The following is a 14,864-nucleotide window of genomic DNA, read 5'->3' as shown; positions in this document are numbered from 1 at the left end:
AATCCTCATACCAGTACTCGGAAAATAGCTGAAGAACTGAATATTACCCATGTCACATTGTGGCATATTTTAAGAGCCCAGCAGCTATATCCCTATCACATGCAACGTGTGCAAGCTCTATTGCCCAGAGACTTGCCTGTAAGACTAGCTTTTTCTAATTGGTTACACGGTAAAATAAGAAGAAATACAGGTTTCCTAAGTCGAATATTGTTTACAGATGGAGCTTGCTTTTCTCGGAATTCAATTAATAACTTCCACAACAATCACATTTGGGCCGAAAACAATCCACACGCCTTGATAGAAAATAATTTTCAAGAACAGTTTTCTTTTAATATTCGGGTTGAAATTGTCGGTGACCATCTCATTGGGCCTCACTTTCTTCCACCTAGACTTAATGGAGAAGAATACCGAAGGTTTTTAAAATTTGTTTTACCGTTTTCCGTATGTGGTACATGCACGATGGTGCTCCACCACACTTTAGTGTAGTGGCACGGTAATTTTTGGATGAAGATTACCATAATCGCCGGATTGGAAGAGCAGGCCCACATCCATGGCCACCTCACTCGCCCGAAATTAATCCCTTAGATTATTTTCTCTGGGGACACCTTAAAGCGTTGATATACAAAACTGCTATTTACGGAATAAAAGCATTACTTCATGTGACATAATAAAAAATACGCCAGGTATTTTCAGTACGAAATTTAATGATGCGTCGGCTAGACGGTTGTATTGAAGCCGAAGGAGGCCATTTCCAACATTTAATTTAGTGCAATTCGTTAGTCTAGATGTTGATGTTATTTAATATTTGTTGTTGTTGTTGTTGTTGTTACATAATTAGTAATGAAAAATCGTAAAAATAATAATTTCCAAAAGAAACATTCAATTCCCCATATCATTCCTTGTGAGGTCCAGGGATATGCAATTAGGTCGACTTATTTTCTTAAAAACTAAGAAAGATACGAAAAAAATTCAAGATACAAAAAAGTTGTATTTTTGATTGCTCAATTGAAAGAAATAATAATTGCACAAAAGTCAGTGGCGTACATTTTTAGGTCAAAAATATTCGTTCAAATCCCACTCGAGATGCCACTGGATTTAATAAATTGAATTGCGTTCTGGCGAAATTAGCTCCTTAATGTTATAAATACCATTGCCAAATTACAACAAAATTAGGTAAAGGATATTCAAGATATTTATGAATTACCTAAAGAATCGTCTGTTAAATTTATGGTACATACTTAATTAACACCCTGTGTAATTCTTCCGTGACTTATACATCACAATGTTTTAAAAAAACACTAGACCTGCAGCACTTTTCTCGACGGGGATTGGCCCGAATAAGTTAGCCTCTTCAGAAGACAAACACTTTATTTACCTTAGACGCCAACTCGATTGGTGAAACACACGTCGAGAAGAGTGTTGCAGTTCTGGTGTTTGGGAACAGTGCTTGTTTGGATTCATTTTACGCCAGATGTTTCAGTCCCACCTTTGGAGTCTATAGTTTAATATTCTATAATTTGTTATTATAAATCTCATACTTTCATTATTTTCCAGGAAATAACAATGCGTCCCCAAAAGATGGACACGTTCAGTGGCGCGGCAGCAGGAGCAGCAACGGGCAATGCAACGGATTATCCGGGTGTGGGCTCGACGGGGGGGCCGGCGACAGCGAAGGCGGCGGGCCGGCGGCGGGGTCTGAAGGCTCAGCCGCAGCAGGGCAGGACAAGCTGGAGAGGCCGAGCTCAACTGAGAATGACACTATTCACCTCCAGAGACGGGTGGGACTCTTCAGTGGGGTGGCTTTAATTGTCGGAACCATGATTGGTAAGTTATTTGCCGAGAACTACTAATAAATATGCAGATGGGGAGGTTCGATCATTTTCTTTCATATTTATATTGCCGTTTCCTCTACAGATCTCATACTGGCTTGAGAACTTGATGAAGGATTCAATATAGAAACAGAATTATCCAAATAATCTACAAAAAAGATGATCTCAAACTTATAAACAATTACACTAGCCAACAAATAACAAAAAAAATTGCGACTAATATTATAATGGCTATACAAGAGAGTTTAAAACATCCTGACAGCGACTTCAACATCAAACATTTTCCATCACGTAACGATTTTGAGTTATAGTTATTTTTATTTTATGCAAAAATTTTTACATATTATAGGGAAATACAAGATCAAAATAAGAAAGAAACAATATATTTCGAGGTTAACAGACCTCATTCACAATACAAATGAAAAAACATTTAAATGAAATCTTCTGTGCAATGTTGACATTCGTGGTCCAACAAATATACCTTCCTTGAGCTTTGCTTCACTTAATTTTGGAAAAATGTGTTTAAGATATTTAAACGCATTACGTTCTTTGTCTAATGCTTTTACAATATTTTTTATTAACCCCAGTTTGATGTGTAATGGAGGTAACAAAACGTTTTTGGGATTACCAAGAGGTATATTATTCACGTTAGCTTGAACTGGAATATATTTATCTCTCGGAGGCCATTCTTTTACTTGGTAATGGCTCTGTGTTCCAAAGGCAAAGAAAACAGCAAAACTTCGTGAATCCACCCTGAAGACCCAGTAATAGTCCTATGCCTTGACAATATTGATGATCCGATTGTCAACCTGCTACTTTTATAGCGGTTCCGTATTTCTGGTATTTTCTGGAAACTTTGAGTATCGGAAGTTCGAGAAGCGGTGTTACAAGTTTCATATTCAGCGGAAGCAGATTCGAATACTGGGCAGAGCCGCTGTGTTGCCAGATTTCAAACAATTTGCTCAATTTAGGGGAAGAGCAAATTTGGAATGTCGTGTTCATTAAATTTTTGTGAAAAAAAATCATGACTCAAAAATCTTACGTGTTACAAAATTTTTACTATCTTTTTGGCATTTAGGGACCAAAAATTAACAAAGAACTGCCTTCAGCATTACAGTCGTAAATTGGCTGTAAACCAGAGTTATCGACTGATTCGGTTCCGATAGTAATTAAATATGATATAGTATGTGTATATAGCATGTATTGTTCTGTGGCAGGTGGACGATCTGACCAAATCATTTGATATCATTACCATAAAACTCATCCAAAGCAAACTGTACTCGTTGGTCTTAACATGCACTATTTTACAACAGATTGTATTTCACTCATAACATGAGAAAATAAAGAGAAAATAGATGATGATCAATTAGACACAGGAGTTCCCAGGACTCAATTCTCGCTTCTCTCATAGTTTTGATATTTTTTAATGATCCACCGCTATATCTGAATACTGAAAATAATATATTAATGCCGATGATACAATAATGGTGAATTCCAATCAGTTCGGATTTTCATTGTCTAGTATGATCCCACTATGATTCGAAACCTATGAAAAAACGAATGAAATTAGAATGAATAGCTAAAATAACAATTATATTAAGCAATAAAACCTGAAATGAAAATACAATAAAACGAAGGAAAAAGGTACAAAACGAGTAAAACAGGTACAAAATGAAACTGACTACAGAGTAAAAAGGAATGAAAAAGAATAAAAATAACGATTGTTAGTATCCACAATCGTCTTCGGGTGGTGACTGAAATCATTCTTCCGAGAGATGACTAATAGGTCATTCGAGTACTTTCATCTATCCTCTCTTCCGTCTCTCCGCTTCACCGGTTTAGCGGGAGTTAACCGTTTGGAGGGATTTGGACGTTTTCCGCTTGATTACAGGTTTCCATATGTTGCGTATATCTACTCTAGCTTGGCTGAATGCCTTTTTGGACAACATATATGCAGCTTCTTTCAACTTCTTCTCAAACCAGTATTCCTCTCTGTGGATGATCTCAGCTTAGGACCACTTGTAAATATTATGTTGATGAGTCAAAACATGCTCTGCTATTCCCGATTTGCTGTTTCTCCTCGCTGTGTTTCTTTCTTGTACTCGACAATACTGACTTTCAATGGCCTCTTTGTTTCACTCATGTAAGATTTGTCGGCACTCACAGGGTATCCGGTAAATGCAGTTCTTGGAATCGTCTAATGGCCTGGTTTTCGTGAGGTTGCTACGTGTGGTGTTTTCAGATCTGAAGCAGGTTTTGATGTTGTACTTGGACCCAATTCTTCTCATGCTTTCTGATAATCCTCTGGCGTAGAGAAGTACAAGCACTGGTTGTGACGGTTCCTCTTCTTTGTGGGGCTCTTCTAGCTAAAGTCTGTTCCGTCATCACTTCGGAGTAACCATTCCGCTGAAGTTATTTTGATGATGCCTAGTTCCTTTCAGAGACTTTCCTTCGCATCACAGAGCTTCAAAGCACGATCCACTAGATCCGCTTTCAAATATATAATTATGGATTTTGTTCGAAACTCCTCCGAAGAATTATGCAGATGCTAGGAGCTTTAGAATTCTTAAGCGACCTATGACTATCATAAATGATATCCACATGAAAATTAATAACGATGTGGTCGGTTCATTTGAAACAGCAAAATTTCAGGTATCATATTTGGATGAAAATTCGAGCTGGGAAACAAATATTGATTTGCTTAGTGCGTATATCCTCATTCCCGAATATCGTGCTTTGTAATATTTGGACTGGGCTACAGAGTGTCAGGTATAATAATTTTATATGAATTTTATGATGATGCAGTTTTGATGGAGGAGGTGGAAGAAAGAGAAATGATGTTTCTTCCGAAAATTTGTCGTGTACAAGTTGAATTATAGTTGCTATATTTTTGGAGGGACCGCAAATGTCCTCAGATCTCACTCAATCAAATTTCTGTTATCTAGAGATATATGAAGAGATGGATTCAGTGTGTGGATACAAAGGTACTGGAAAATATGATCAGAGGAGATTTTCGTTTTATTACAAGACAGGCATTAATTGAAGTTCGAAAAGAGATTGCAGATGGACTGATTTTTGTGTAAATCAAATAAAATATCAAAACATATGTAAAGAGATAAATTTACTGTGTGGACACAAAGACAGTGGAGAAATATGGTCAGGAAAGATTTTCGTTTTGTTACAAGACAGACATCAATTGAAGTTCGAAAAGAGATTACAGATGGACTGATTTATGCGTAAATCGAAATGGAAGGTTGAACATCTTTTGTGAATATAGTTTTAAAAACTATATTATATATCTATATATGTATATATCAGTTGGTTTTTCTGGCTTTAACAAATAAATCGTTAAATTTTTTATAGTTTCTTCAATAATTAGACAAATTTTTGAGAGCTGATCGAGCTGGTAGTTCACTATTCAATTATGACCTTGTTCACAGTTTTAATGCCCCTGTATGGAAAAGACATCACTCAGTAAAATTATGAATGGAAATAAGGATACACTATTCGCAAAAATTCTCATTCTATTTCATCGTGTGGGACACAAGTGGGAGTTGAATGAATCTATTTTGTGACATACATCTCATCATAACCACCTTATATTTTGAGAAAAACTTTTCAATAAATGTTCACAACTTCCATTTGTGAAATGTACTTTTCTATCTGAAACAAAGAAACACGGATCGTTATCGTTGATACACCCTGTATTCAAATGAAGATACTGAATCTGACGAAATTCTATATACGTATATCCAAAATAATGGAGTCTGTGCTCGTTTTTGAGGCGAATAATTAAATTGGATTCACATTATGTTGAGCTCAATTTTTGGAATATTGTTATGTAATTTTTTACAGGATCCGGAATTTTCGTTTCCCCGTCTGGACTTCTAGAAAGAACAGGATCAATCGGGATGAGTTTTGTGATATGGATGGCATGTGGATTGCTTTCCTTATTGGGTAAGTAGATTATATTATCTTAGTGTGATGTGAATAAATGAATTTTTTCTTGATATGATCGATATTATCAGACAATCGAAGAATGAACAGGATGAAATATGTTTATGAATATGTATTCTGACATGCCGTGTTCCATAATTCTCACTTTATTTTTTTCAAATAATGGTATTTTTCGTTAACTGATATGGAATAATATTGTAGTTCAATCAAACTTGGGTGTTTATTTTTTTTGGTAATAGTCCCTCTTTCAAGCCGATATAATGTTGTTTTTTTCATGGATAGGTAATCTATAAATAATGATTTTTTTTTAAGATTCCATTCAAAAACTTACATTACATAAGGAAAATATATACAAGAAAATATACACAAAATATATACATTATATATTGCATTATTGTTAAAAATGAAATTGAGGGGTCTTCACGAATATCAATATTAGAAAAAGTTTTGAAAATAAACAACCTGATATATCTCATTTACTCGGATAATTGAACCAAACATTTTCCTTCATTTATGTATTGCTATTTATATATTTATACAGGGTGTAACTAAATAAGTGTAAAACATTTAAGGAGTTGATTCCTCATCAAAAAAAAGATGGGATCTTTCATATAAAGAAATTTCATTGGAGCATCCCTTGTTAAGATACAGCCCCTCAAAGGGGGTACATAAAATTTGTATAACAATTTTTTTCACAAGCACTAAAAAAGTTACAATATTGAAATCAACCTGACGTTTTGTACTATCAAAAAGACACTCGGCCAGACATTTATTTGGTTCACCCCATGGTTGTAAGGGATGGAAAACGCAACCCCTAAAATGTTATTTTTGTCTTATTATTTGTTAACCATTTAAAAATTAATTTTCGATAGCCTATTTCATTCTAAACAAAAAATGTCTATTGGGTTTTTTGCCCAAAATAAACCAGTTCGCAGCAAAAGAACGCAGGATTGTGGTCGCCATCGAGAAGTACGAAAACCACAGCTTGAGGAAGCAGTACTTAATTTGATTGAAGAACACCCTACTACCAGTACTAGAAAGATTGCTTTCCAGCTAAATGTTGATCATATGACGGTATTCCGAATTTTAAAGGAACAACTCTTATACCCTTACCATCTGCAACGAGTACAGGCACTGTTACCCCGAGACTTTCCGAACCGTCTTGAATTTTGCAATTGGATGCTGGAAATGATTAGAAGAAATTGTGACTTTCTGAAAACGATAGAATTCACAGATGAATGTAGTTTTTCTCGGGACAAGATTATTAATTTTCATAATTACCACATATGGGCTGATGAAAACCCTCACGCTATTGTCGAAACTAACCATCAAGAACAGTTTTCTCTCAACGTGTGGCTCGGAGTTAACAATAATAATAATAATAATGTTCATTCAAAAAAGTTCAAAATTTTACAATTGAAGTACATAAGCATATTTGATAATTGTTGAATAAACAACGGCATCACTGAAGCAATATAAAAAATATTGCTTATATGTGATATAGCCAACATACAGAATAATTTAACGAAATAATATTTGACGAGAACATATATAATAATTTTAGTTTTTGTTTGAAAGTAATAAAATTCACAACGTTTTTTATGTTTTCAGGAACTAAGTTCCAGATCTTTGGACCTAAAAAACTACTATGTCTCTGTCCAACCAATTTTATGCATTTTGGAATCAAAACATTACTATTTTTTTTCCTGGTATTATAAGGATGGTTCATGGATTTTTTCTATATTTTATTTTTCTTAACATTCAGTAACATTTTCAAGCAATATAGTTGTCTCACATCCATAATTCCTGCTTCTTTATATAATTTTTCAGTTGAAAATTTTCGTGACTTCCCTAGAATAATTTTCAGAATTTTTTTTGGACAATATTTAGGCAATTCATATTTGACTCGTTAACTCCCCCCATCCTAGGATTCCGTATGATAACTGTGACAGAATCAGTCGAGAATAAAGTGTTTTCAGATGGGGAATATCGAGATTTTCTTTCAAAATCTTAAAACGTGGTAGAAGACCACGTATCTTCCTAGTTAGATATGACATTTGAGAATCCCATCTCATATGCCGATCTATGATCAAACCTAGATATTTAATCGAAGTTGCTTCCGGAATGTGTGTGTCTGCATTCACATAGAGTTATAAGGGATGATTTAATTGCGCCTCATTTTCTACCTCCTGGATTAAATGGTGAGGCATACGTTTAATTTTTAAGAGAAGTGCATCCAGTACTGCTGGAGGAAGTTCCTTTGGGCGTCAGAAGTGATATGTTTTTTATGCATGATGGGGCTCCCGCCCATTTTAGTCAAGTAGCACGTCAGCATATGCAAATCAGTGGATAGGTCGAGGAGGACCACAGAACTGGCCCGCTCGATCCCCGGATCTCAATCCTCTCGATTTCTCTATTTGGGTCATTTACAGCATTTGGTTTATCGTACTCCTGTTCGCAATGTAGAGGACTTAAGAAACCGCATCATCGATGCGTGCAGGGTAATCAGAGAGACTCCAGGAATATTCTAGACGCATGCGTAATGTCTGAAGGTAGACATATTGAACATTTACTATTATTTCTACATGTTTTGTTATTAATAACAACAATAAATTCAGTTCGCATTTATGACGATGTATCTCTGTAGTTGTTCGTAAAATAATTTTTTGCTGCGAACTGGTTTATTTTGGGCAAAAAACCCAAGAGACATTTTTTTTTAGAAAGAAACAGGCTATCGGAAATGAATCTTTAAATGGTAAACTTCAGTTACACCCGGTATATAGTGGTGAGTATTCCACTACTGCTTAAAGTGGTGGTAAAGTGGCAGGATGGGAATATAAGAAAGGGAAAAAAAAAGAAAGGGTGTTTTGAAAACTGAAAACAAAATCGCTTATGGGACTGTATAAAAAACCCAAATATTTTATATTAATATATATTACTTATATGCGAACAATCAATTTTGTTATATGCTATTGATATGAGAGGATAATTCATTGGTTGAAGAAAGGCCATGCAATTATTTGAAATGGACATTATGATAGTGGTTAATCAATACTATCGTTTATCGTAATTATTGTTATTTATTCTTCATATAAATGATATTCGAAAAATTATTGAAAATTGTCTAGATTGAAATTTTGACTGATGAGATTTGAAAATTTGTTTGATTTTTTATCCAAATGATAGTTCTATACGATACTCATATTAATTTTGAATCGGTCAATACGGAATTCCAGAAGTACTTTCATTAAAACTGAGATAATTTTAATATTGTGGCGTATATTCGGGTGATGCATCGAGTGTTACTCTTGGCTAGACTTAAAAAAACTTGACATACGAAAGACGATTCGTGTAATCCAGCTTTTTTATAGAACATCATCATTTCATATATGGTTCGGACGTTTTATTTTCATAAATACAATTTTTTAAACTTACGTAATGGTGTTTTGAAGAGTAATATTTGTGAAAATATATACAAACAAAAATAAAACTTTTGAAAATTAGGACTAGGACAATTCATCTGAAAACATACATACAATTACTTTATAGAGTTGGAAACTCTAACAAATGAGATAAGGAAATCTGGAACTGTTTCATAAACAAGTGTACAACTTTTACTCAGGGAATATCGAATTCTGAAAATTTTAGATATGATTAACTTTCATGCATTAGGTATGTTTTTATTCCAGTTTCTGCAGACTTGACCATTTACCAGATATTTTTATTATTTATAATAGATGAATATTATGCTTTACACTTTATCAACCTGTTATTCTCAGCTTTATAACTTAATCATGAATTAATTATCATTATATTATTCGGATTCACGTTAAATCAAAAGTTTTGAGAATACATTCATTTCATTTTACTTATATTAAATTATATAAAAGAAAAATTCGTTCGGGCTAGTTTCAACTCAACTGTAGGTTTATGGACTGATACCTATAAGAAAATAACTACTCCCCTGGCTAATACTACGAAAAGCGTTGGTTTACATCTGACAGGTGTCAGCGCGGGACTCCCTGTTGGCGATACAAGTGCCGGAATCGATTTTCAGTTATTGAAATAGACACACTTGCAGGCCCGTTTCGGGCTAGTTGGCCTCTCGTCAGTGTAAGGTACTGTTTATCATCAACATGCAGTCGATTATTCCCCATAATTGAAAATCGAATTCCTTTCAGAGTATCTCTTCTCGAACAAGGCTGGAGCGAAAGACAAACAACATATGTCATCGCTACATCTACCGTAAACTAGGTACTAACCAATCGCATATCCGAATCACCCAATTATTCGTAGTGCCCCTTCCAATAGCTCCAATAATTGAGAATCAATTCTGGCAGTTGTATCGCAAACAGTATATGCAGGAATTGCTTTTGTGAATAACTCCGCACTGACACCCTTCGTAGTATTAGCAAGAGGAGTAGTGTGTCAGTCCATCAACCTACAGTATAGATTAGTTGAGACTGATCTGAACGAATTGTTCTTATGGATAATTTGATTTATAGCTAGCCTTCAAGTATGCCCCCTTACTATATTTGATCACTTATATTGGTCCAAACATTACGTCTTCAGAAATTTCAATTACTGATGGCGTGTTGATTATACTTGGTTTCAATCACTGGCAGATCCAGTGAACTTTTTGTACATTGAAAAGTATACCTAGAGGTCTTGTAGCTAGCAAAATATCAACCAGTGTTTCAAACTTGATACATGGATTTTCTTCTGTATTTACGATTTGAATTTTAAAATTTTAAATGTTAACGTTGTTCTCGTTTGTCATAATATGACGTCCTCAACATTTTTTCAGTAAGATCCATATCCAGCATTGAACTTGTGCATTGAACTAGAGTCTGATGAAAACTTGAACTAGAGTCTGACGAAAATTCATGTCAATACCACTTGATATATTTATGTCGCTTCTATTTTCTTGAAAATAATTTCAAATGATCTAGAATATAACTGGTGATAGTTGAGGTAGATAAATTGAATAATATCCCATTGAAATATACTAATGAATGACAAAAAACGACAACCATGAACAAATGTCTTTGAACCATTTTCAACTGTCATATTTCAATGAGTGAGTAAAATATTTAAAGACTTTTTTATAAAGATATATCTTTTGCCAGTACTTTAATGAAATGAATAGAAACACCTTTGTCTAATTACCACTAGTTGATTATATTTATACGACCGGTTTTGGGTTTGACCCCATTGTCAAGTACAAAACTGGCCTTATACTTGATAATAATGATAACTAGTGGTAATTAGACAAAGGTGTTTTTATTCATTTCATTAAAGTGATCATGAATTACCACAAAATAAACAAGTCATCAATCACACATATTTTTGCCATTCATTTTTTTGAGCGTTTCCTTTGATATAAAAGTTTGATATATTTTTGAAATGAAATAAAGTAGTGTAGCAAGAAAAGTACTGACCAGTTCTGAAGACAAACAGCTAATTGAATGAAATTGGTATAGTGTGCTAGTGTGCTAATGGATAGAGCAGTGTCATAACTGTCGTAGGTGGTAACATATCTTGGTAAGTTACTATTATATAATGAAAGAATGGACAAAAAGCAAAATCATAACCCCCCAACAAAAAACTTCTGTTGAAATCGAGGGTTTTGAAAATATTTATATTGCTACTTTTTTTGGAACATTGCAAGAGTCATTGAAAGATACCAAGTGTGTGGTTAGTTGACAGAGGGCCAACTTGTTTTCCTCCACTTGAATTTGTGCGTGCCTTTTGAAATGTTCATATACAACTTTTTTTCAGGCAAACTAACGACCGACGTTTAGAGAAAATGGTCGGTTCGAATTATTGCAGCTGGATGGCAAGTAGTGAATGTTTTTTAAGTTACTATTAAGCAGCCTACTTTCAAGCCAATTCATTATTGTATCGAGAACATTACGCAAAATCTTCTAGTAATAGCGTTTGAATAATTGAATATTTCGGTAACATGAAACTATGAAACTTCGAATTTCATTTCGCACGAAAATGGTCGTAGAACTTTCAAACTTGAAATTTAGATTTTTCTGGAAATTACAACTTGTATTTGGCAAATCCGAGATTGGACATATGGACACAAATTTCAAACTCTATATTGCAACATATAGTCAGTTATACAAAGAATTGGGCAAATTTCGGATATGCGGTTGGTTACCTCGTTCACAGGCAGATGGGGCGATGACATATCTGTTGTTTGTTGTCCGCTTCAGCCTAGTTCGAGAAATGATACTCTGAAGAAATTCGATTTTCAATTATCGGAAATCATTGACTTTATGTTCATGATAGACACTACCTTTCACTGATAAATGGCTTAACAGCCCGAAATCGATCTGCAAGTGAGTTCCAATAATTGAAAATCTATTGCAGCAGTTGTATCGCCAACAGCATATGCAGGAATAACTTCAATGAAGAATCCTGCACTGACACCTATAGAATATAAGCCAGGAGAGTAGTTGTTTTTTAATCGGTGTCAATCCATTAACCTACAGTGTAGGGAGTTGAGACTGGCCTGAACAAATTGTTCCTTTAGATGATTTAATATTTGAAGACGTTCAAACTAGCTTTTTGAAATTTTCAGTCACAATTTTCACCTTAAAAATGTATCAACTATGAATTGAAACTCATTGTAACGTATTAGTGAAAATTGTAATTTTTGTTGAGCTTTCATCATCTGAAAATCAATTTAACGGATTCCTAGGAGTAAAGATGAACTATTCAGATTAGCAAATAGTGAAGTGAGACATAGGTTCATTATCACCTAAGTAAACAGAAACAGGACACACACTACTTTAATATACGGGGTGAGCTATTTTCGAATAATGATGTCATCACCGGTCTTTTTAATGGAGCATCCATTTTGTTTTTCATTTTTCAGTTATCACAAGATACTTCAAAGTGATTCTGGTAGGCAAGATATTTTAAAAAATTGGAATGTTATACGTGATACATATATTTGGAATCTCTAGCTTAAAATTGAACGTTTTTCTCACAACCGTGTATATTTCGACAAATAACAATTGTTTTGTATATTAAAATCCCAACATATTTAGATAAATCGTTGCCACTTTTGTAAATGAAATATTAGCAAGAAAATTGTTATCTATATCATTTTGGTCCATCAAATACAAGCAGAATTCAGTCCTTCAATGGAAGTCATCTTCAGCCATTTGAAGGATGAGAGTAACTACCTGCAAAAAGATGGTATTCTGCTTTTTGAATGTTTCCAATATTCTAATCTCAAGATAGTTCTCGTACCGCGCAGTGTGAATTTCCCACTTCCGTTGAAATTGCGTCTTGTGGATACTGTAGATCTATCTAGCTACGAGTATGGTGCATCTGTCACATATGACAGAAACTTAGATATATCTGGCTATCGGAACTGCCAGGAAAAGTCTCTGTTACTTATCGTTTCGGTATTATGGGAACAGAAGGTATAACGGACCAGTTAAGGAAAAAACATAAAAATATAATCTTCATTCTTCTTTCTTTGTTATTATATAATTGAGCATTTATTAATCAAACTTATTATTAAGGATCACTTGAATCAAATCACAGATATAGAAGATATTGGATGATTTCCAAAACCCTCGGTTTTGTCCATTCTGCCTACACGTGAAGGTAAAATGAACCAGTCATGAAGGCAAAATGGACCTATGAACGAAAAAAAAATCTCTACTATTTATTCAACTGCATACCTTTTGCAAACAAATCTAACATCTTCATCATTATCTTCGACACCGGCACAACTACAGTGTTCCCATAAAGAACATGCAGGGCACTGTACCCAGTCTTCTGTTGATTCAGAAAATAAATGAGAGCAATAGAAACATCGTACGTCTTCTTCATCTTCGCTAGATGAGTCTTTGCTTTTCTTTTTAGAGTTCTTCTTTGTATATTTCTTTCCTTTTTCTTTTTGTGTGTTTGTTTGTTTGCCTATCCCCTTATTTCCAGTAAAAAGATTCTGTTTTACCTTCTTTGCGATTTCTTTCGTTTCCTGTGCTTCAAATTCTTCGTGATAGGGTGATGATGTTATTTCGACTGTCTTTCCTCGCTTAATATTAGGTCTAGTCCGTTTAGGGATGGCCATGATATCTTTTGGAACAATAGAAAAGGATGTGTTCGTAGATGGCTGTTGCTCATCATTGCTGGTTAGATCTTTATTTTGGTAAATTTTCTGATCACTTGATGCTGATGGCGGTGGTACAGCGGTGTTCAAATCTTTATCAGTCATTGATAACGATGGTTCAGTGACACCTTCAAACGCTAGATGTGCCAGGTTCCGCTGTAAATGTCTCATCAGTGACTAGAGGTGGTGTCATATTTATTTGAATAGCTGCATGATCGGCAGTTACTGATGATTCAGTTCGTCGATGATGAGCGCTTCTTCGGGTTGAATCATCAATGGTCCTGATTCGTTATCTCTTGACGTTGCTTCTGGCATCTCAATATCAGTGGTCGCTGCTGTTGTTAACCATCTGAAATACCTATTTTTAATATAAAATTATGTATGTATAATCACAAACCAATTGCATTGAAGGTAAAATGGACCACGTGGTCCATTTTGCCCGTTCCGTTTTGCCTTTTCGATAGGCATATAAACAATAAATTATTTTGAGGTTAGGATTGAGGAGAATCTTGTCTATTTAATGTTAAAACTAAGTAAAAACAAACACTATATCATACAATAATACAAAATCCCTAATATCTTTAACGTAATAAAACTGAAAATTCCTATCAGGTTCGTGATCAGGACCACCAATTTACTACGAACATACTTTTTCCCAGGAAAATTTCAGTCCTGAAAAATCCGAATTTGTTTCACTTTTCATGGAAACACCCCAGTATATCTTCCGTAATTATTGAAGTATATTTTTTTGGTTTTGACATCAAAACACGGATCCTTCCTAGAAAATCAGAATTTTTACATGAAAAATCAATTGTTTCAGAGAAACTTGACTTTTGTTCTCACATTTATGATTTGTTTTTTATTTTGGTGTCAGGTGTTATTATTATAACACCTGTAAGTGGAATAGAAACATGATATCAGTGAGGTTTTAGGGTGGT

At 34.4% G+C, this 14,864-nt stretch overlaps 1 protein-coding gene across 2 annotated transcripts in view; it reads left to right on the top strand.

Annotated features, from left to right (window-relative positions):
- sbm (L-type amino acid transporter sobremesa) overlaps positions 1-14,864 on the top strand; it is a 142,363-nt gene that overhangs the window by 61,746 nt on the left and 65,753 nt on the right. For both annotated transcript variants that reach the window (XM_074182483.1, XM_074182485.1), the window contains exons 2-3: positions 1,555-1,824; positions 5,685-5,786. In XM_074182483.1, coding sequence (XP_074038584.1) covers positions 1,555-1,824; positions 5,685-5,786 — 372 coding nt within the window. The remainder of the gene's footprint in view (positions 1-1,554; positions 1,825-5,684; positions 5,787-14,864) is intronic.

The sequence above is a fragment of the Leptinotarsa decemlineata genome, unplaced genomic scaffold (assembly GCF_025532065.1).
Source record: "Leptinotarsa decemlineata unplaced genomic scaffold, Ldec_3_MD MMD2_tig00026328_RagTag_RagTag, whole genome shotgun sequence".
NCBI classification, from domain to species: Eukaryota; Metazoa; Arthropoda; class Insecta; order Coleoptera; family Chrysomelidae; genus Leptinotarsa; species Leptinotarsa decemlineata.
The sequence above is the reverse complement of the archived record's forward strand: the minus strand, read 5'-3'. Positions and strand labels throughout refer to the sequence as shown.